Source organism: Ostrea edulis, chromosome 7 (genome assembly GCF_947568905.1).
Source record: "Ostrea edulis chromosome 7, xbOstEdul1.1, whole genome shotgun sequence".
Taxonomy (NCBI): Eukaryota; Metazoa; Mollusca; class Bivalvia; order Ostreida; family Ostreidae; genus Ostrea; species Ostrea edulis.
The window spans coordinates 14645098-14670124 of record NC_079170.1 but is presented as its reverse complement, the minus strand read 5'-3'; the positions used below and the strand labels follow the sequence as shown (position 1 = coordinate 14670124).

The 25027-nt window shown below is 36.7% G+C and overlaps 1 protein-coding gene across 1 annotated transcript; it reads right to left on the bottom strand.

The window, feature by feature from the left end:
• Nucleotides 1-3719: 3719 nt before the first annotated feature.
• Nucleotides 3720-23771, bottom strand: LOC125668726 (uncharacterized). Its single transcript, XM_056143435.1, has 8 exons — nucleotides 23516-23771; nucleotides 22066-22234; nucleotides 20672-20942; nucleotides 17544-17740; nucleotides 9547-10032; nucleotides 8870-9457; nucleotides 6231-6322; nucleotides 3720-4661 (listed from the first exon to the last, which is right to left on the bottom strand). The coding sequence occupies exons 2-8, from the start codon at nucleotides 22225-22227 to the stop codon at nucleotides 4376-4378; spliced, it is 2082 nt and encodes a 693-aa protein (XP_055999410.1). The 5' UTR covers nucleotides 22228-22234; nucleotides 23516-23771; the 3' UTR covers nucleotides 3720-4375.
• Nucleotides 23772-25027: the final 1256 nt, after the last annotated feature.

Genomic DNA, 25027 nt, shown 5'->3' with positions numbered 1-25027 from the left:
AATCTGCATTATGTCAGGAAGCTTCCATGTAAAGTTGAACTCTTCTGGCTCAATGGTTCTTGAGAAGAAGATTTTAAAAGATTTTTCCTATATAAACACATATAAAATATGGTTTCCCCTATTGTGGCTCCACCCGACCCCTGGGGGCCATGATATGAACAACTTGGATCTGTATTATGTCAGGAAGCTTCCATGTAAATTTGAACTCTTCTGGCTCAATGGTTCTTGAGAAGATATTTAAAGATTTTTCCTATATAAATACATATAAAATATAGTTTCGCCTATTGTGGCCCCACCCGACCCGTGGGGGCTATCATATGAACAAACTTGAATCTGCATTATGTCAGAAAGCTTCCATGTAAATTTCAACTCTTCTGGCTCAATGGTTCTTGAGAAGACGATTTTTTAAAGATTTTTCCTATATAAACACATATGAAATATGATTTCACTTAGTGTGGCCCCACCCGACCCCTGGAGGCCATGATATGAACAACTTAAATCTGCACTATGTCAGGAAACTTCCATGTAAATTTTAACTCTTCTGGTTCAATGGTTCTTGAGAAGAAGATTTTAAAAGATTTTTCCTATATAAATACATATAAAATATGGTTTCCCCTATTGTGGGGCCATCCGACCCCAGGGTGCCATGATATGAACAAACTTGAATCTCCATTATGTCAGCAAACTTCCACGTAAATTTGAACTATACTGGTACAGTGGTTCATGAGAAGAAGATTTTTAAATGACCCCATCCTATTTTTACACTTTTGTGATTATCTCCCCTTTGAAGAGAACCTGGCCCTTAATTTGAACACTTTTGAATTCCCTTCAACTAAGGATGATTTGCATTAAGTTTGAATGAAATTGGCTTACTGGTTCTGGAGAAGAAGATTTAAAAAAAAATTCACTGTATTTTTACTGATTTGCTATTATCTCCCCTTGGATAAGGGGGTTGGCCATCATTTGAACAATTTTGAATCCCCTTCACCCAAGGATGATTTGTGCCAACATTGGTTAAAATTGGCCCAGTGGTTTTGGAGAAGAAGTTGAAAATTTAAATGTTTAACAGACAGACAGACGGACAAAAAGCGATCAGAAAAGCTCACTTGAGCTTTCAACTCAGGTAAGCTAAAAAGAATTGAATTTGCAATTTATAAGATTGTATAATAAAGTTCTACTAAAAACTGTTGCCAAAACAATGGCACTCGATATTAAACACAGGTGTTTGATAAAAGTAACTACTTTCATTCAAAGTATGGGGCATATTCTGTTTCTTAATACGTCTGTGCGTTCCGTGCGGTATGTATTAGACAAAGAAAACTCTCATTTATGTTGTTTTTGAGAAAAATAAATAGATCAATCACTTCAAAAATCTTGAACCCATGCGTTACTGAATCTTTTCACCATGGTCACGATGGTCAACGGAGTACTTGCACCGATAGAGTATAATGGCATGGATCATGTGGACATAAAAACAGATTTGTTAAGTGTCAGTTTTACTAACTTTACGTTAATCATTCCCCCCCTCTGGATCCGCCACTGACCGGGCTTTATATCGGGTGCGTTCATAGTAACCCCAATGGTACCATCATCGATTTGCCAATAATAAATATTGAAGTCATTGATACTATTGGACCCTTGTGTACTCTGAACGAGTTTGGGTTACAAATGGTGAGAAATCCAACTATGGTACCATTGGTATACCACGAGCAGGCGCGTAGCCAGGCGTACGTTTGTACACACAAACGTCCACATCACTTTAAAAAAAATGAAAGGAGAGAGAGAGAGAGAGAGAGAGAGAGAGAGAGAGAGAGAGAGAGAGAGAGAGAGGGAGGGAGGGAGGGGATTAGTAATATCAATCGGTAGTGAAGGGCAATATTTATGACAATTATATTTGTCCTCTCCGGAATTGTTATTAACAGATTCAGTTTATATCCATTTTTTTTAAAATGGAGACAGGCTACTGACAAACATGTTGATGGTGCAGGGGTTTCAACCGTCTCATTTAAAGTCAGCATTTCGCAAATTCTATGGTCGTTATAACAATCTACTTTGCCAATACAACCTACCATTGGGTCAAATTTGTCTGACTTGTTTCATATCGATTGTTAGGCCGTTTTTGGCACAATGATTTTGAATAAGGTTAACTCCGTTTGCCTGATCAAGATATAGGGCCCACAGCGGGTGTAACCGGTCAACAGGGGGTGCTTACTCCTCATAGGCACCTGATCCCACTTCTGGTATATCCAGGGGTCGAGATCTGTGTTTACCCACCTCTCTATTTTGTATTGCTTATAGGAGTTACGAGATGGATCACTGTTCGTTATCTTCACCTTCCTATATGAGGATTTCATAGAGCAGAAAGATATATTCTGGTGTCGATGTCATATCGACTTTGTACGATGGAATACCATAGAGACACTTATAGGAGATTTGCTTTGTGAAGTATTGTCTAACACAATATCATATTTATAAATTCATTCATTGCCACTAACTACAGCTGCAGAAGAGGAGCACTGCAAGAATTTTTCTAAGTCAGAGAGTGGATTAAAGAAATGATTAATTTGGATCCCTCGAACTGGGGCTTATCACTGTTTTCAGCATTCTTGTATCCGTTAAAACTAAACTACAAGTCGCGCCAGATAAACTTTTGAACGTTATTTGCTATAAATGCAAGGCAAATTGTGACACTAGACGTTGTACTTGTAAAAACGTGGACTGAAATTACTCCAATGATTACTTATATAATTATCAGACACGTAGCAACAATGGCCCTACCCCCTTTTATCATTACATGCGAAGTATGAGGTCGATTTTTAGACAGATTGGTTGCCCTTCCTCATCTCTCTCTCTCTTTTTTTTTTTAAGTAGCATTGTCGTGAACTGTACACAGTGGAAGTGAAATTGAACTGAGAGAACAACCTTAGCCCACCCCCTCCCCACACCCACACACACCATGAAGGATTTATATAACTTTGGATTAAAATTTACTTGTCAATTTTCAGGCAGATATTGTGAAATTATCTTCAACACCCCCACCCAAACCCATTTTATTTTTACGATGCTGCGTGCCTGATTCATTTTGCTTTTAATTCTAGATGTCCATTGTTTTTAAAATATATTACTTCTGAAATTCTCGGTATTAATTGTACAATGATTTGGATACAACTAAACGTCAAATACGCGCCCCCCCCCCGGTAGGTCATCTTTAACAGACCATTTTTGAAGGGACACCCCCCCTCCCCCCGATGTAGGTCATCTTTAACAGACCATTTTTGAAGGGACACCTGTTTTGTGTTAACAGTTTATTTTAATATATAGATCTTCATGTGGTAACTCATGAATGCCTAATGGACAGTAAAACGTATTTTCTTCCAAAATCCAGCTTTTAACGATATTTGTTGGAAAATGAAGATTTCAGCCCAACATTTGGAAAGGAAACAAAACGGCCGATTGCCTCGTGATTAGGGCATTGTATGTATCCAGGGAGTGGGGGGTTTGAATATGACCTTCAAAACAGAGGTCTCATGTCACAGTAGGCATTGGCATGATAAAGAACCCTCACATTGGTCAAAATACTTGGTACTTCGCCTCTAACTAAATCTTCGCAAGCCAAGGATTTACAATCCGCTCCGCTTCTCTGAGGCTAAGGAAGATGCTATAGCTAAATTAAATGATGTTTCTACACGATTAAAAATTCTCGAATGAGACGCAAAACAAGAAATAAAGACATTTTAATATCATTTTTAAAAAACACAACATACCAATACTGAGGTAAAATACATTTTAAAAATCTCCACAGAAGATCCACCATTACATGTATATAATAAAAGTGAGCAACATGATACATGTAGTTAGACTTAGATAGACAACCACCGAAAAGAATGTTCATATTCAACATAACAAAATTAAACTTCAATTAAAAATATCAAACATAATAATCTATATTTATACTCCATGAGTAAAGCCATTTGTAAAACATTAGATAAAAGTGAGTAGGGAATAAAATACCACAGTAACAGATCTTGTATTAAAAGTTACATGTAAAATATCAGATACACATGTAAGTGAGTAGTGAAGCCAATAAAAATATAAGTCACATGACAGATCATTTAGTAAAAGTTATTACATACAATGTACATGTACAAGGTTCTTGAACAAATAAAATAAATTCAAATATATACTGTACTTTTTCATAATACTATTAGTTTTTACTAGCCCGGTGAGTCAGATGCTATATAATTGGTTTGGTATTACCATTAGTTTTTAGTAGCTCGATGAGTCGGATGCTACATAATTGGTTTGTCAATACATGTTGTACATGTCTTATGATATTAGTTAATCAGAACTAAATGTAGCCATATGGTGCGAAGTGTTAAAATATATCGCTTGCTTTGGCAGGCTGTGGACGCCGCGGATATTTCAGAGAAACATGAGACAAAATCGCTTCTTTTCGACTGCTTCGTAAATTCCGTTGTATATCGAAATCTCTTCGACCTTCACCTCTCTGGGCCACCTGGGGGTCAAGGCCATTTTCCATGTGATATCTTAACAAGGAGCGAATATCAGGGAATTTATGCTCTGCAAAAAAATAGTGCCAATCTTGACCGTTGCTGTGTCGCTCTGAGAAAACCACGTAATGGACCAACTTCCCCATGTGGCTGCAAATATGAAAAAAAAAGAGATAATAATAGAATCATCCAATATTCTGCTAATCGTGGCATTACATGTAATTCCCTCTTACATGTTATACGCTTCATGTTGATACGCTGGGAGCAGATTATACATATGTATATTCAGATGTCACGCATTTCCAAATAAGTCTGCCAAATTCCAAGCACAAAGCCTCTGTCTAATATTATTTAGATCTCAGAAAAATCACAAGTACCATTCTATACCTGTAACAGACTCTTATCTCCGGGCATTAAAAATCACCTATGTCACGTGACACTCCGATGACATGGGAGAGAATAGAACTCCTACATAGACACATCAATAACAGACTTCTAACTCCCGGCATTAAAAATAACCTATGTCACGTGACACTCCGATGACTTGGCATAAAATAGAACTCCTACATAGACACATCAATAACAGACTTCGTATAGACTTTCTTTTATAAATCCTAAATGGGAATTTTAAATCCTTTAGATTGTTTTGTAAACTCTACTGGGTATCAATTTTCAAAGGAAATGATACAGAGGAAATGATACAAAGGAAATGATACAGAGGAAATGATACAAAGGAAATGATAATGATGCATGTGGAATACATGTATAATTTTCTTTAGATCTCAACAATTCATATACTGATATTTTTAGTGTTCTTAAATGGATGCCTGTTCATGATTATTTTGTATATAGAAAACTAGTGCTTGCTTTTAAGGTTCTTAATAACATGACACCAGAATATATGAACGTTTTTAATTTTGTCAGCCAAGTTAGTTCCAGAACAACAAGAAGTAGCGATAGTGGCATTTTATATTTACCAAAAGTTCGAACTGAATATTATAAACGGTCTTTTAAGGTATCCTCCACAATTTTATGGAATCAGTTGCCCAAGTATGTCAGAAGCAGTGGTTCTATTACATCTTTTAAATCAGCATATTTGCAGCATTATTTCTCAAATAAGTGATATATAGATGTGGTGTATGTGTATGTGTGTATATATGTATGTGTATGTATTTGTATGTATGTATGTATATGTATATATATGTATGTGTGTATGTGTATGTATATATGTATGTGTATGTATATGTATATATATGTAAGTGTGTATGTGTATGTATGTATATATATATATATATATATATATATATATATATATATATAGATATGTTTATTTTTCCCTCAGTGATATCGTGTGTGTATTTTATGTATATATTTTATATTATGTTATCTATTTTTCTATTCTCTCATTTATCTGTCTGTGAATATGTTTTATACAGGACCACAATGTAAACTAGTCATTTGTACTAATTGTGCTATCCTGTCTAAATAAAAGAATTTATTTATTTATCATTATTATTATATAGAATTCCAAACATAATCACCCCCTCCCCTCTAACCCCACTGACATTGGTCAAAATTGAATTTTTTGTTTCCTTTAATCCTGTTTCATTTGTGATATACAATAAGTATAATCTGTATTTGTGAGACCCCTAAATAGATAAGATTCGCCGAGAGAAATTGTAAGGGTTGATACCCCTCCATCCATTTAAAATCACTTACCTGACTGTTACTACGAGACGATGAGCTTCCCTCATATACCAAACTACATAGTTCCCATCTTCTTTGCAGTAACGGGTCATAGACTGCTCAACCTACAATGAAATAAGGTCATAAACTGCTCAACCTACACATAAAATAAGGTCATAGACTGCTCAACCTACAATAAATTAAGGTCATAGACTGCTCAACCTACAATAAAATAATCATAGACGGCTCAACCTACAATGAAATAAGATCATAGACTGTTTAACCTACATTGAAATAAGGTCATAGACTGCTCAACCTACACGTAAAATAGGGTCATAGACTGCTCAACCTACAATGAAATAAGGTCATAGACTGCTCAACCTACAATGAAATAAGGTCATAGACTGCTCAACCTACACGCAAAATAAGGTCATAGACTGCTCAACCTACAATGATATAAGGTCACAGACTGCACAACCTACAATGAAATAAGGTCATAGACTGCTCAACCTACAATGAAATAAGGTCATAGACTGCTCAGCCTACAATGAAATAAGGTCATAGACTGCTCAACCTACAATGAAATAAGGTCATAGACTGCTCAGCCTACAATGAAATAAGGTCATAGACTGCTCAACCTACAATGAAATAAGGTCATAGACAGCTCAACCTACAATGAAATAAGGTCATAGACAGTTCAACCTACAATGAAATAAGGTAATAGACTGCTCAACCTACAATGAAATAAGGTCATAGACAGCTCAACCTACAATGAAATAAGGTCATAGACTGCTCAACCTACAATGAAATAAGGTCATAGACTGCTCAAGCTACAATGAAATAAGGTCATAGACGGCTCAACCTACACGTAAAATAGGGTCATAGACTGCTCAACCTACAATGAAATAAGGTCATAGACAGCTCAACCTACAATGAAATAAGGTCATAGACAGTTCAACCTACAATGAAATAAGGTCATAGACTGCTCAACCTACAATGAAATAAGGTCATAGACGGCTCAACCTACACGTAAAATAGGGTCATAGACTGCTCAACCTACACGGAAAATAGGGTCATAGACTGCTCAACCTACAATAAAATAAAGTCATAGACTGCTCAACCTACAATGAAATAAGGTCCTAGACTGCTCAACCTACACGTAAAATAGGGTCATAGACTGCTCAACCTACAATGAAATAAGGTCCTAGACTGCTCAACCTACATGTAAAATAGGGTCATAGACTGCTCAACCTACAATGAAATAAGGTCATAGACTGCTCAACCTACAATAAAATAAGATCATAGACTGCTCAACCTACACGTAAAATAGGGTCATAGACTGCTCAACCTACATGTAAAATAGGGTCATAGACTGCTCAACCTACAATAAAATAAGGTCATAGACTGCTCAACCTACAATAAAATAAAGTCATAGACTGCTCAACCTACAATAAAATAAGATCATAGACTGCTCAACCTACAATAAAATAGGGTCATAGACTGCTTAAACCTGCAAGTAAAATAAAGTCGGAAGTTCCATCCAAAAACTTCATATCAATTTGTTTACATGGATAAAATACATCTTTGTTCTAAGATTAATACAAGTTTTTCAGATTTTTGGGGGGATATAAATCAGGGGAATTTACAGGCCATGGGTACTATTACAGAAATCAGCATATCAATTTTGATACATTTGTATGTAATATGCATGTTCATGTAGGTCTTCTTTAGTTTTATAACTTTTTGTATATTTCAGAAAATTAGCAACAAATCGCTTTCCCAGTTTAACTTGCACTTTTCCCACTGATAAAAATTGGCGAAAACCATATTTGTAAAAGAATAAGTTCAATGAGAATAGTTTATGTATGACATGACATAGACGCATCAATTCTAGATGATTTAGAAAGAATAGTTGAAAATTTTAAGAGCTTCAAGAAAAGAAAGTTAAATATGTAAAATAAAAGAAGAATAACATAATTCATGTTGGATTTCTTGTTTCAAATGATATGACATATTTTAATAGCACATTTACAATAATGATTAGGTTTTTCCAATTTGATCAAAATGTTGACAATTTTCCCCATGCGATTTGAAAGCCACAGGACCCTTCTGAAAAATGTAGAAAAATGACTGCGCAGTAAGGCCAATTCAACTTAATTAGTAAATTATCATCCAGCATCAGCAAAAAGTATGGGGAGGGTGGGAGGATTTTATTTTTTAATTTTTATTTTCTGAGAAAAATATTAAAGACAAAGTAACAATTTTTTTTTCAACAGATGTGCATCATTTAATGCCAGGTGGATATCAATCTATGCTATTTTCACAGACGAATTCTAGGTTAAGCTTTAATTTCAAACGGAAATATACCTAACTTCTTCAAGATTTACGCCTGTAAGAACGCAAGAAATTAAGAAAACCATATAGATCTATTTCCTTCATGTGGCTTTTCACGTTGCTATACCGGAAATGTAAACAAGATGTGTAAATACCGGAGTCGGACATGAAAATATTACGGAAATCGCAAGTTTCGCAAAATAAAAAAATTTGGGGCAGGCCAATTTTTGAGGGGTGGGCGGGGATAATAATCTATCAATTAAGTTGAATTGGCCTACCAATACAATACTGAAAAGCCATGAAAATCAGTCATAATCATTCATTTGGTATGCACACACCTTATTTTCTGTTTCACTAGGATCCCATCCAGGAAAATTTCTCAATATTTCACAGATTTCCTGGTACGATAGTTCCACTTTACGCTTCTTGGACCGTTTTGGGATTTCAAAAGATGAAGATGTTGTCATTGATTGGTCAAATTTACTTTCAAGGTCAGCCACCAAAAGATCTGGTGGCTCTGAAACTGACCGCTGTCGTTTTATTTGAGTCATTGGTATGACAGCATTTTCCTGATAGTTATTTGGATATTTCTGCACGCCGCTGCTGGAGGGAGGAGCAGAAGGCAGCTGTGTGTAAGAGTTTGTGTTTGTCTTGCCCTTTGACAAACTTTCCTCTCCTCTGTGTAGCTGTTTCACGAATGTTACTTCTGTGTCACCTGAGTCACTTGAACATAAGTGAACTCGATGACACGGTGAAGCGTCTTTGACAGTAGGAGGTATTTCCTGGGTATCAGAGACTAGCTGCTGATATGAAATTCTTGTGTCTATCTGAGCAAATGGTGGTTGGGTGACAGTAGATGACGAACGATTGCAGTAAGGACACCGAGTGTCAGTTCTGATGGTGGAAGACGTTTCGCTGACATGCCTCTGCATGAAAAAGAAAAAGAACCTAAATCTGTAAGTCCTTGCTCAATATTCATGCAGACAGTAAGTAGAAGTCTCAAACGAAATTTTACCTGACTCATAGTCCTGATTTTGCCACACTGAACACAGTCTTCTGTGATATAATTAATCTTCCTTATTGTGCCAACACAGGTTCTTGGTGGATTTGCTTGTACGTTACTTTCATCCAGTCTACAAGGATTTGTCTCGTTCAGTCTGACTGTCGAGTCTGTGTCCTGTGTCTGTGGGTGATACGTTGATGTATCCTGTGTCTGTGGGTGATACGTTGATGTATCCTGTGTCTGTGGGTGATACGTTGATGTATCCTGTGTCTGTGGGTGATACATTGATGTATCCTGTGTCTGTGGGTGATACGTTGATGTATCCTGTGTCTGTGGGTGATACGTTGGTGTGTCATGTGTCTGAGGGAGATACATTGGTGTAGTGATATTGCTGTCTGTTGTGCTGTTGTTGGAGTTGGAACTTTCACTTGATGTAATATTAAGTGGTAAAATGTCCGATTGTGTTCGATTCTTCTTCCTGAGAGTGATCTGTTTTCCCTGTTAAAACATACATGCATATTCACACATTTGAAAGGATATTTTATTTGTTTTTTTGTTTTTCTTGGGGGGGGGGGGGGGGGGGGGTACATTTCTGAAAGGTTGTGTTTCATGTGCACCTCCCAACTCTGTAAAATTCAGTAAAAGTGGCAGGAAGCAGAAAGAGAGAGTGCTATCTTAAAATTCTCGAAGAAATGCAAATCGACAAAAATGTTTAATGAAGTCATAAAACCCCACTGCATACATTTAATGTAAATAGAAATATGTACAGTATATTGAATGGGCTTTTAATGTAAATAGAAATATGTACAGTATATCGAATGGGCTTTTAATTTAAATAGAAATATGTACAGTATATTGAATGGGCTTTTAATGTAAATAGAAATATGTACAGTATATCGAATGGGCTTTTAATTTAAATAGAAATATGTACAGTATATTGAATGGGCTTTTAATGTAAATAGAAATATGTACAGTATATTGAATGGGCTTTTAATTTAAATAGAAATATGTACAGTATATTGAATGGGCTTTTAATGTAAATAGAAATATGTACAGTATATTGAATGGGCTTTTAATGTAAATAGAAATATGTACAGTATATTGAATGGGCATTCAGCAATATTTACATTCACTCCGTTCTTCCCTTAACATTCCTACTAACTGAAACTAAAGATTAATATCTCATGAACTTTCAACTTTTGAAATAGGCTAAACACTGCGTATGAATATACTGATCCTAATCTATAAGTAGACTATCCACTGCGTGCAAAATGCAATCAAATGATTATTAAATGTATATACATGTATAAGATATTTCGCAAATTCTATGGTCGTTATAACGATCTAGTTTGCCAATACAACCCATCATTGGGTCAAATGCTGTCTGACGTGTTTCATACAGATTGTTAGGCCGCTCTTGGCATACTGATTTTGACTATGGATAACTCCCATTTACCTGATCAAGATATAGGGTTCACAGCAGGTGTGACCAGTCAACAGGGGATGCTTACTCCTCCTAGGCACCTGATCCCACATCTGGTGTGTCCAGGGATCCGTGTTTTCTCAACTCTCTGTTTTTAATTGCTTGCAGGAGTTATGAGATTGATCACTGTTCGTTATCTTCACCTTTATAGAAGTTGTGAGATTGATCACTGTTCGTTGTCTTCGCCTTTCATATATATAAATATATGTGTGCGTGTGTGTGTGTGTGTGTGTGTGTGTCTGTCAGTTTTAGAAGCATATGAGAAGACATATCTCGCGTCTCTACCCACTAGCGTATTGATGGAGGGTTAAAGGGACTGACTCGCGATTTTCCTCAACAGTTTGTTTTTCACTTCTAATGATCAAAATAAACTGTCTAATTTGTTGAAAAGGTTTCACAAAAATTTAAGATTTAACCGTACATAATGACAGATGCTCATCATAGAGAGTTTATACATTTACTGCATGATAGTGAGTAAGATATGAATATTTATTCACCCAAGAAAAATCATATTCCCTGAGGGCAACGCCCGAGGGGAATATGATTTTTCTTGGGTAAATAAATATTCGTATTATATAGCTAATAAATAGTCTAATATAAAATCTGCGTAAAATCTAGAGAATGTTAGCGTTCAATATCCTGAGAATTTATTGAACGCTAACTTTGCATTGCGTAAATTGTATGCACCCGAAACATTCCGAGTATGAGCGTTCAATATTGACGTTACCGTAACGACGTAAACAAGCCAAAATGGCAGACGACGGTCCTCCGAATCTGACAGAGCCGGTATTTGATATTTACTTAAGCAAAATATTTTACTGTACATAAATTATGATGTCCCCATTTACAAAATCAGTTTGCTTCATGCATTGATGACGGGTTAAATATTGAACAGTTAAGAAATGCATGCTGTTATTGCACACTGCCAATATTGATGAATTCTCGTCTATTTTGGAGTAGTTTGAGTGAAAAGGGATATAATTTAACAACTAAATACTTTAGCTATATAATAAAAGGGTTATTGAACTTATATAGGTGAATATTGGCACTCGTTGGCCATTGCTTCCATAAAAACGAAGAAAAACCCTGATGGTGAAATACTGTAGCTCCATTTATTACTACAATTAAGCGTCTGAACTCTTCAAACCCAAAGGACAATATCAAACAACAAGAGATGTTTGTAAAACACATATGCCCCCCATGGTGCAAAATTGAAAAGGGTTATACACACACACATCATTTAATTGAGAGTAGTATCATCAATTCAAAATATTGAGCAGACAATATCTTCCTATGTCAAGAGTGGATTGACCATGTGACCTAAAACTCAATAGGGGTCATCAACTCCTGAAGATGTACCAGTGTACCAAGTTTGATGTCTGTCAAGCAAAGGGTTCTCAAGATATTGAATGGACAGTATATTCCTATGTCCAATTTGACCCTTGACTTTTGACCATGTGACCTTAAAATAATTAGTAGTCATCTTCTCCTGAAGATGTACCAGTGTACCAAGTTTGATGTCTGTCAAGCAAAGGGTTCTCAAGATATTGAGCGGACAGTATATTCCTATGTACAGTTTAAACCCTTGACCTTTGACCATGCGACCTCAAAATCAATAGGTGTCATCTTCTTTTGAAGATGTACCAGTGTACCAAGTTTCATGTCTGTCAAGCAAAGGGTTCTCAAGATATGGAGCAGACAGTATATTCCTATGTCCAGTTTGACCCTTGACCTTTGACCATGTGATCTGAAAATCAATAGGGGTCGTCTTCTCCTGAAGACGTACCAGTGTACCACGTTTGATGTCTGTCAAGCAAAGGGTTCTCAAGATATTGAACGGACAGTATATTCCTATGCCCAGTTTGACCCTTGACCTTTGACCATGTGACCTCAAAATCGATGGGGGTCATCTTCTTCTGAAGATGTACTGGCATACCAAGTTTGATGTCTGTCATGCAAAGGGTTCTCTAGACATTGAATGGTCAGTATATTCCTATGCCCAGTTTGACCCTTGACCTTTGACCATATGACCTCAAAATCAATAGGGGTCATCTACTCCTTAGGATGTACCAGTGTGCCAAGTTTGATGTCTTTCAAGCAAAGGGTTCTCAAGATATTGAGCGGACATTATATTCCTATGTCCAGAGTAGATTGACCCTTGACCTTTGGACCTGAAAAACAATAGGGATCCTCTTCTACTCATAACTAACCCACATATGAAATATCATTATCATCAAGTGAATGGTTCTCAAGATATTGAGCGGACAACACATGGTCTACAGACCGACCGACAGACCGATTGACCGACCGACCAACCGACCGACAGGTGCAAAACAATATGCCCCCTCTTTTTCAAAGGGGGGCATAAAAATCCAACCCTGGTCTAAGGTCACATGACTATGAAACATGTCAAACCCACACCAGAATTCTGGTGGGAAAATACTAATCACATCAAATTGAAAATTAAATAAAATCAAAGCTGCTTGCCATCATTTTGTCATATATTTTAGTCATATTTAAATATCATAGTTATACTTTATCATATAGCTAATAAATAGTCTATTATGAATTCTGCGTAAAATCTAGAGAATGTTAGCGTTCAATATCCTGAGAATTTATTGAACGCTAACTTTGCAAAATTGTATGCGCCCGAAACATTCCGAGTATGAGCGTTCAATATTAAATATTGAACAGTTAAGAAATGCATGCTGTTATTGCACACTGCCAATATTGATGAATTCTCGTCTATTTTGGAGTAGTTTGAGTGAAAAGGGATATAATTTAACAACTAAATACTTTAGCTATATAATAAAAGGGTTATTGAACTTATATAGGTGAATATTGGCACTCGTTGGCTGTCAAAGTTATACTTTAGGCCAAATAAAAAAATATGTGTGGTTCCGGTTACGCCTCTAAAAAATTTAGGGTAGGTAGGTAGGGATTTTTTTTTTTTTTATGTACAATATGATTTCGAGTATTAAATAAATTAAAACAGAATGCAAGTTTCAGTAATGTTTCTTATGTATGCGTAGTTCATGGTCATGCTTTGTTGTGTTTGTTTAAAATTTACTATAAACTAAGAAATAATGAACTAAATTGAACATTTTGTAATATATTTACAAGATGATTGGTGTTTTAAGTGGTAATTTGGTGACTTTCTGACATCTAACATAGAAGAAGCTGAAAATTGATGCCAAAATTACATGAGTGATTAACTCTAGTCCAGGCTTTGTGAGCATCATGTATCCTGGGCCAGTGGGGGATTCTAACTAGCTGAGAAACAACAAAATTGTTTTTTTTGTAAATTTATTATATTTTTAGAAAACTGGGAAAGTCAAGTGGGCCCTTATTAATTAAATGGCCTTTGCACAAATGGAGTTTTCCCATCTTTTTGACAATTATCACACAATGGCAGAACTGTTTTGAATTTCTTTTTCAGTTTGATATCAATGCCAGCATTCTCTATTCCACAGTAAACGCATATGTCATTTCGCCCCAGTCCAGATGCATAATACGGTATTTCTACAGGAGTCACACACTGTAGGTTAATCCGAGATTCCTCTGACTCTTACCCCCGCTTTTATATTTGACATGTGCGGGGGAGAGTCAGAGCGGACTCCATATTGAAAAGTGGGAATTCAGCGACACCAGCTGGTGTCGCTGCTTTACCTACCTCTTACAACTTTATTTCGGGGATCTATCTTCCAAGACGTGAGAATTCAGTTATCGGAAGATTATTCTACAAATACATCATGATTAATACGATGCTATCGCCGTTTAAACGATGGAATTTTGTGTTTATATGTGCTGACGTCATGCGCAAAAAAATCAAATGGCGAGGCGGCGACCTAATTCAAGTGATGCTCCATTTGTCGGTTTTAGGGCCGTTTAAACGGCGATAGCATCGAATTAATCATGATCTATTTATAGATTTATCTTCCGATAACTGAATTCTCACGTCTTGGAAGATAGATCCGCGAAATAAAGTTGTAAGAGGTAGGTAAAGCAGCGACACCAGCTGGTGTCGCTGAATTCCCACTTTTCAATATGGAGTCCGCTCTGACTCTCCCCCGCACATGTCAAATATAAAAGTGGGGGTAAGAGTCAGAGGAATCTCGGATTAACTGTAGGTTTGGTCTGCATGATATGTTTTTCCGAACAGATTCAGATATAGATGGTGGAAATAAATAAGACCCACAAGTATATTCGTAAGAGTTTCTTCCTCTCCCTGAGGTCCACTCTCACACGTAAAAATAAACTGTCTTACGTTGAATAATGACACCACATCGCCTACAGTTAGTGCTGGAGTAATCACGTGCGACTGGCTGGTAACTTTACACGAGTTATTTTTCAGTCCAAAGTTATGATGCTCATCAAAAATATCTTTAAAAGTTCTTGAATTTACTACTGGTGCGATAATACTTTTGCTCTCTTGCAAGTATTGGCACTTGTTAAAGGTAAGTGACAAAACACTAACGCTACACGATGGGACGATGTTTGATGTGGACGCCATTGTTGAATCTAAATCTAATACCGGAGCCAATGACGGAAGTTAAGAAAATTCCGGAAAAAATTGAACCATTATCGGAAAATCGAAAAAAAAAGTTTAGGGTCGGGGGGTATAAACTAGGGACGGTCGGGTAACCGGAACCACACATATTTTTTTATTTGGCCTTATCATATAGCTAATAAATAGTCTATTATGAATTCTGCGTAAAATCTAGAGAATGTTAGCGTTCAATATCCTGAGAATTTATTGAACGCTAACTTTGCAAAATTGTATGCGCCCGAAACATTCCGAGTATGAGCGTTCAATATTAAATATTGAACAGTTAAGAAATGCATGCTTTATTGCACACTGCCAATATTGATGAATTCTCGTCTATTTTGGAGTAGTTTGAGTGAAAAGGGATATAATTTAACAACTAAATACTTTAGCTATATAATAAAAGGGTTATTGAACTTATATAGGTGAATATTGGCACTCGTTGGCTGTCAAAATGCACTCGCAAGCTCGTGCATTTTGACAACCAACTCGTGCCAATATTCACCAATATAAGTTCAATAACTCCTATAATATCTCCCTCACTATCATGCAATAAATTGTTTATTATACCGAAACAAAGCAAGACTACAAAAATAAATTTGAAATTGGAGTCCACTCAACTATACATTGTATGTAGCTGAGATTGCCTTAACAGTAACACCCCGCTGTCAACATATTAGGAGGTACATGTACAAACAACGAATTACAGTGATATGATAACCAGTTTTTGTATTTCCATTCTCCATAAATGCTGATTTACTTGCTTGCTTTTTCTACCAACCAAAACCAAGCGATTTAAATATATATTAGAGACCCGCATATTTTGTGCCTTACAAACTATCAAAGTACAATGACTTGAACATATTGTGACATCACAATAGACTTCGTTTACCTTGACGTTAAATATATGGGAATGCACGAGGCTGTGTGTTTGTTGTTGCCTGTGTCATTCGGAACACTCGGGTTTGTTCATTTAACTGGACATGTTTGTTGTTGCCTGCGTCATGCGGAACACTGGGGTTTGTACATTTAACTGGACACGAAAGTGAAACAAGTGATATCCGAAGGGGTGGAACACGATTTTTTGTTGTAGGGCAAACACGACGGTCACGTGACCTTCTCGGCCAATCAGATTCTGTTTTACTAGTGATTCTTTATATGAGGTATAATAATATCATTTGTAGCATTCACAAGGATCATTGCAGTAAATTGTTGTTTACAAAGTTTTGAAAATGTATAGATCAAGTGATTGACTTAAGTTTTCAATGTAAATGGCTGAAATATTGCAAAACGGTGTAAAGCCATAATCGACCTAAGTTCATGATATACATTACATTTCAAGCATTCTTTAGGTAAAATGTACCATTTAAAAGTTAAATTTGTGTCTGTGCAAAATTAGGATGCGTTTTGAATTACATAATAAACATTTCATTAGTTTGTTTGTAAACATATACAAGGTTCCAGTCTTGTTTACATAGCACAGAGTTCATGCTAAAATATTGCTCTTATCCTTGCATTAAGAAGTTCTAAATTTTGGATGTAAACTTTAAATGAGTTATATTTCTAATGTTTAACATCAAAATGCGATTTTTCCTTTTTTTCAAAAATTGTGAACCAGTCCCTTTAATGCACTCCATTCAGTAAGTCAGTGTGAACCAGTCCCTTTAATGCACTCCAATCAGTAAGTCAGTGTGAACGAGTCCCTTTAATGCACTCCATTCAGTACGCCAGTGTGAACCAGTCCCTTTAATGCACTCCATTCAGTAAGTCAGTGTGAACGAGTCCCTTTAATGCACCCCATTCAGTACACCAGTGTGAACCAGTCCCTTTAATGCACCCCATTCAGTACGCCAGTGTGAACCAGTCCCTTTAATGCACTCCATTCAGTACGTCAGTGTGAAGAACCTCGAGGTACACCTGTACCATCTCACACACTGTCAAACCCTGACAGACAACTCATCATAAAAAGTGGCCCCTTACCTTGAAACGTTTTGCTTTTGATAGAAGGGGTGTGTCCACTAATTCATATTCACTATCATCAGAGTCCCCGCCCAGCAGATTCTGAAGACTTTCCCTGATGGTTGCATCACATTTAGTGCGAACCTTCAATAAGCGCATCTGCGAGGAGGGATGTGAGTTGTCGATGATTCGTAGATAGAGGTGCATGAACATTATATCTATAATTTGAACATAGATTACTTATAAATCTTCCAGCTTTATGGATATTTGAACTATTCACATTAGTACATTTGTACCACTTTTGTTCAGAGTTTCGGAACAGTCGGAAGGTTCTGACCAACCAAACCTCCCTTAAATCCAATAAAAGGTGATATTAGATTTCAATGTTTTTACTGGTAAAATTATCAAAATCAATGGCACATTTTGTACATGTATGTAGGGTAGAGATTTTGCAAACCCTGTTTTCTGAAACAAATTATTTTATCATGAAATTACAAGTCAATCTAAAAACATGACTTCATCATGGCAAATAGATGATTTGCAAGATAGCCCAAACATTTGGAGAGACAAATCTATCTACAAAATTCTACATTTATCTTGTGTATATTTTACTTAAATATTGTTGTAACTGAAATCTAAAGTGAACATGCTTCAGTACATCAGTGTGAAGATTCTCAACTGTACAACCTCATGAATGTTTTAATAAAGTCCACCACCACAGCCAACAATACACCGCAGCACGATACGCCACAGCACATGATACACCACAGCCAACAATACACCGCAGCCAACAATACACCGCAGCCAACAATACACCACAGCCAACAATACACCGCAGCCAACAATACACCGCAGCACGATACGGCACATGATACACCGCAGCACGATACGCCACGGCACATGATACACCGCAGCACGATACGCCACGGCACATGATACACCACAGCACGATACGCCACGGCACATGATACACCATAGCACGATACGCCACGGCACATGATACACCATAGCATGATACGCCATGTTTATTCATCACATAACACGCCCATCAGATGTCGATCATAATCCTAAAGTAACAGATGAATGTGCATAACACAAAATCATGTCAACCTTGGTACAACTAATTGACTTGTCAATATATCTCTTGAATAGTTCAATTAAAGTCTAAGACTCTATATTTCAATACATAATTCATTTTATTACATGCATTTAGATTTCTTTCACGTGGTATCAATTATTTAACAATTTTGAGTTGTACAAAGAAATGACTCATCACTATAAAAGGAATGACAAATCATTTCTACAGCCTTCTTATATTATACTCATTAATCAATCATCAATTGACATATATGGAATTTGGCTCTTATTAAAATGACCTTTACATGTCTGGTTAAACTCCATGAAACACCGTGGTTTAGATCATTACTCCAATGGGAGAAATGGAATTACGCTATCTGTTGTGTGGTGTGCATATTAAGTCTTTGCAAATTTTGAAGTACAATATTGCATATATTTATATCATTATTGTTGGTAAAAGAATACATTGATGAATTTTATGAAAAAAGAGAATTTCTTGATGCAATCATTACTGCATTACTCTCTTACAAATGTAGGGATTATCTCCCTTTACACATAATCTTGTACTTTGTATATAATGTTTTAATGACCTGAAGTTACAGTTCTCTACAGATGCACCAATTGACGAAGTTTGTTGATCAAAGACTCAATTCTTCATGGTTCATCATCTTGTAAATCATTAAAGGTCACTGTGACCTTGCTGTGGAGTGTGACATACCATCTACATGTGCCTAAGATGCATTAACTGACCACGTTTCATGATTCTCGGCCATATGATAGTCCAGTTACGAGGCAAACAAGGTTTTGCCATATTTGGCAGTATCATCTTAACCAAAGGTCAGTGACCTAACTTTAAAGTGTGACCCACCATCTACCCAAGATGCATATTAGCTAGGGCTGCAACGGGTACCCGAAATAACAAAAAACCGCGGGTCATGTTGTTCGGGTTGGGTTCGGTTCCATTTTTCCGTATTTTGGTGCGGGTTTGGTTTTAAAAATAGAATCATTATTAGAAATCTGTTTAAATGAAATGTCGTCAAAATCCTCAAAGGTGGCGGTATTTTGATCAATTGTTAAATGATGGCATTGTGGACAAAACTGTGAATAATGACAGTATATGTAATATATGTCAGACGCATTGAAAATACGCCACAGGATCAACATCGTCAATGACAAAACATTGAAAGCATGGAGGAAATGAGCAGAAGTGACAATGCTGTTTCTAGTAGCATGGATGTCGAGACTAAACCTCAGTGTACGTCCCCGAGTAATTATTGTGACAAAATACAATAAAGGTTTTCGATTTTAACTGTATATTAGATTTATAAAATAGTTATATAGACCCGAACCGAAATACCTGAACCCGAAGTAAAATTTTAGAACCGACCCGACCCGAAAAGTTTTGGAACCGTGACAGCCCTAATATTAGATGACAAAGTTTGATGATTCTACATCTCATAGTATTTAAGCTCTGAGCCAGAAACAAAAAAAGCTGATGGAGAGACAGACATCTAGACAGGCAGACACGAACACCATACCATAATACGTCCCGTCTTAGACAGGCAGACACGAACAACATACCATAATACATCCCGTCTTAGACAGACAGACACGAACTCCATACCATAATACGTCCCGTCTTAGACAGACAGACACGAACGACATACCATAATACATCCCGTTTTAGACAGACAGACACGAACGCCATGCCATAACACATCCTGTCTTAGACAGACAGACACGAACGCCATGCCATAATACATCCTGTCTTAGACAGACATATAAAAAGCAGTACATTTCTTAATTGCATTCAATTTCTATGATAGATTGTGCAACTTGGATTTTCAAATCAATTTTGAAAATCTGAGTTGCAGAATATATGATCATAGAAAATGAATGCAATTAAGAAATTGTCTTCATTCAAGAATGTTTAGATACATGTACATATTGCTAGGCTGCCTGGCGTTGTAAACTACGACTTTTCAATATGGTTAAGACTTCATTTTTCATGATCAGAATCATAAATGCTACAGATTACAATTTGTGTGTTAGTGCACTTTCTTTGTTCTTACCCTCAATCTTTCCATCCAGCAGGGAGACACAATCATGGCGACCACAGGACCACAGTGTGTCTCGCAGGATAAACAGGGAACTGCTGTATTCATGTTTACACCATTCCATCAACATAAGAAAGCCCGGGGGCTCGTGCTTTGATTTAGACCATGCCTCCAAATTCTCGATCTGTTCTCGTGAAAATCCAAGAAGTTCCGCCACGTGGATCCAATCACCTGTACATACTCCAAAAGTCATTGGTTGAAGTTTATTGCCAAGTTCACGAAAGACCTTAAACAAAATACAAGTTATTAATGATCGAAATACAATTCATAAATTATAGTTAGTAAATGATTAAATTTATAACAGAGCTTTTGATTTAGGAACTCATCATTCTATTCATAACCTTTATGCGAATACATGTAATCTGAGATTCGTCTGACCCTTAACCCCACTTATATTGTGACATCAGACATGTGCTCTCATCCCGCACATGTCAAAATATAGAAGTAGGGATAAGAGTTTGAAGATTCTCGGATTCACGAATGTGAAGTTTCTATCAACTATAATAATAATAATCTTTATTATATACCCATCAATGTATCGTTCTTTGATTCCGTGGATTTCACAGCGTGTGATCCGGTTTTCCAGATCACCACACTGTGGTTTTCTGATTCTGTATCAGTATCCTCTGAAACTGATGCCGTCACAATGCATCAACGCAACGTTATTTGTGGAAAATATTGACCGCGTCACAAAACAAAACTGCGTACACAAAACATAATTTCATGATATGTCTGTGTTTTTGATAATTTGGATTACATTTATTATCTTATAAATGTGGATTTCAAATGCATAAGGGGGTATATAATAAATATATCATTACTACAATAACTTGATCTGAAGAGTTGGATCACGTCTCTTTGACAGGCGTGGATCATCAGATCAAACTGGTGTGATCTGATGATCCGTGCCTGTCAATTCGACGTGATCCGAAAAGTCGGATCAAGTTACTGTAGTAATAATATATATTTATTTTCAAATAATCAGCAATGAACATTAGCTATATATTAGCTATTTACTGACTTGCACAGATGTTTGCGCCTGGGGGCTATAACAATCTACCCACCCATGCTTCACTGATACATCCGTGCCTGTCAATTCGACGTGATCCGAAAAGTCGGATCAAGTTACTGTAGTAATAATATATATTTATTTTCAAATAATCAGCAATGAACATTAGCTATATATTAGCTATTTACTGACTTGCACAGATGTTTGCGCCTGGGGGCTATAACAATCTACCCACCCATGCTTCACTGATACATTTATGCTGTGGCGTGAGACTTACTTGTACAGGCGTGAGACTTACTTGTACAGGCGCGAGACTTACTTGTACAGGCGCGAGACTTACTTGTGCAGGCAGCTCTTTGGCAGGTTTGGCCAGCAAGCTTTCAAGCTCCTGGTTACTGATTCCTACAGGCTGCAATTGACAGTTCTGGGCCCCAGGTAAGGGGGACACCATGGCTGAGAGACAAGGATGCAATGTAGTGATGTTCTGGCTGTGACAGTTCATCTCCTTCCTATACTCAAAAGGTGCATCAAGATTATTAATTAATGATCATTATGATAAGAAAAACTTCCTAACATGGTACGTAATTTTGATTGACATTTATAAACATTCAATATTAGGATGTCACACAACATCAAATGAATAGGATGTCACACAACATCAAATGAAGTATTCCTAGTAAAACATTTATATCCATTAAGAAGAGGTGATATGCAGATTATTGGAAGAAGAAGAAGTAATTAACATTCAGCGATTCAGATTAGCATCGGCAAATGGCTGATAAATATTGAAAATGGCCAACTAAAATTCTCCAGAAATGCCAACATGGCTTATGAAATTTTTGTTTTTCAGTCAGTACGGCCGACCGGTTTTTAGTGTTTATCGGCCACAGGAAAATAACTGCTATCCGTTTTGGTTTGTCATAATACAAGTATTCAATTGATCGTTTGTAAAGAAGATTTTGATTGGTTTTCGAAAAACTTCCGTCCAATCAAAATTACTTTGAGAAAAAAATTAATTGGCACCCCTGTTGATCTCACTTGTGTTTGCAACAATCATCGGGGAACCAGTTTTGAAAAAAAGAAGAGAGTCCGGTTTGATGATCATGATTGGCAACAAACCCTATTAAACATCAGATTTTCCAGTTGCGGTAGCTCAGTGCATCGTAACTAGGAGATCATGACTTCGAGTCTCGATCGTGACATAGCCGCATCAAACCTAAGAAGTAAACATGGTTAATGACTGCTCCTTCGCCGAACGCTCGTCATTTACTAGATTTAGAAGTGAGAATCACGGGTCTTTCGGAAGCGACCTTAAAATGGAGGTACTGTGTCACGGCAGGCGCAGGCATGTTAAAGAACCCTCACTGATATGGCCCTGAGCGCTCAGTATAGGTCTAAAGTGATACTTCACCTACAACTGGTGACGTCTCAATTATCGACGGGATGAAAAACAATGACAACAATAAACAGAAACGACCGAGAAGAATTCCGAAACAGTTGACTGTAGTCAACTGAAGAACTGAAAAATAAAGAGTCAATTTAATTTTAAAGTTTTGAGTTTATTTTGCAGTATTGCTTCATATGTATTTAGGGCCTAATGTTTTCATGGAGTTAACCCAAAATGACCTATAATTTTTGTATCATTTAGGCCCTCTGTCCTATCAAAATGCATTCCAATCTGAATCACTGACATTGTTTTGGGAACGTGACATTTTTTAGATAGTGGTTCTTTCTCATTGTAGCTTATAGGTTGCGTTATTATATGTGAAGTTGAAGATTAGTGTAGTTACCATGCGTGTAGGTCTACTCCATGAGATCGCGAGACCTTCCAAAGACTGAAAGAGGCTATAAAGACGCAATAGGTCTATATTTCGTTGCCACGATCCTGCGTCAAGATTTTACATAATCGGACAATATTCATACAAGGGTACAATAATTTCAGCAGTTAGAAATCGATCATCACTTAATCCTTATCTTTGTTATCATTCTCGAAATGTTCGGATTTCCCAAGTTTCACTTTGTCTTGCGTATGTGTATCCCGAACCCGATTGAAATCATATCAGGGTGACACATTTTATCTATTTCTCATTTTTATGTATCTTTCAAATTCCAGTTTATCTATTCAAATATTTATTAATTTATTCATTCATTCGAATTCATTCAATTATACAGCCATTCATTTTAGACTTTTATTTCTTCCGCAAAACTTCAAATACAACAGATGTACATGTACATATGCCCCCCCCCCCCCCCCCCCCCCCTCTGCAAAATTGAAAAGGGTTATACACATGCAACATTTAATTGATAGTAGTATCATCAATACAAAATATTGAGCAGACAATGTCTTCCTATGTTGTCAGGAGTGGATTGACCGTGTTACCTAAAAATCAATAGGGGTCATCAACTCCTGAAGATGTACCAGTGTACCAAGTTTGGTGTCAATCAAGCAAATAATTCTTTAGATAGGAGACAATATATTACTATGTCCAGTCTAACCCTTGACCTTTGACCATGTGCCCTCAAAAGCAATAGGGATCATCTTCTCCTGAAGATGTACTAGTGTACTAAGTTTGATGTCTGTAAAGCAAAGGTTTATCAAGATATTGTGCGTATGGTATATTCCTATGTCCAGTTTGACCTTTGACCATGTAACCTTAAAATCAATATAGGGGTAATTTTCTCCTGGTACCAGTGTACCAAGTTTGATGTCTGTCAAGCAAAAGGTTCTCAAGATATTGACCGGACAGTGTTTTCCTGTGTCCAGAGTAGATTGACCATTGACTTGAAAAACAATAGGGATCCTCTTCTACTCACAGCCAACCCACATAAGCCCGTTTGGGCCCGAACTCTGTGATACCATAAATATAGATATATCTATAAATCTACATTTATGGTATCACAGAGTTCGAGCACAAAAGGGCTTAGTCTTAAAACGGATGTCCTGTGTCGCGACAGGCGTAGATTCTCACTGCTACGGTCCCAGCGCTAAGCATAATATGTCTGTTTGTGGTACACCACCACCCCCCCCCCTATATATATATATATATATATATATATATATATAGTGAACAATTAACGGGACGTAACACTAACAACCATCCATTCATCGTCAATATCAACATTTTGGAATCACAAAACTTTGAGAAAGTGACAATATTTATCGATAGATTCTCAAAATGTGAATTATAAATGTATAACAAATTGCAATATGTGGTTCTTTAGAAGATTGTTGCTCTACACATACATGTGTACATCTACTCCTAAATAAAAGATTAAACCCCAATTATGCACAGATGGGGCAT

Excerpts from the sequence above, each read along its gene's own strand:
- LOC125668726 (XM_056143435.1), bottom strand. The coding sequence starts at position 22,227 with ATGAACTGTCACAGCCAGAACATCACTACATTGCATCCTTGTCTCTCA. Across the intron at positions 10,033-17,543 it reads CAAAAGCAAAACGTTTCAAG|GGAAAACAGATCACTCTCAG; the intron begins GTAAGGGGCCAC and ends ATGTTTTAACAG. Across the intron at positions 4,662-6,230 it reads CGTCTCGTAGTAACAGTCAG|CCACATGGGGAAGTTGGTCC; the intron begins GTAAGTGATTTT and ends TCATATTTGCAG.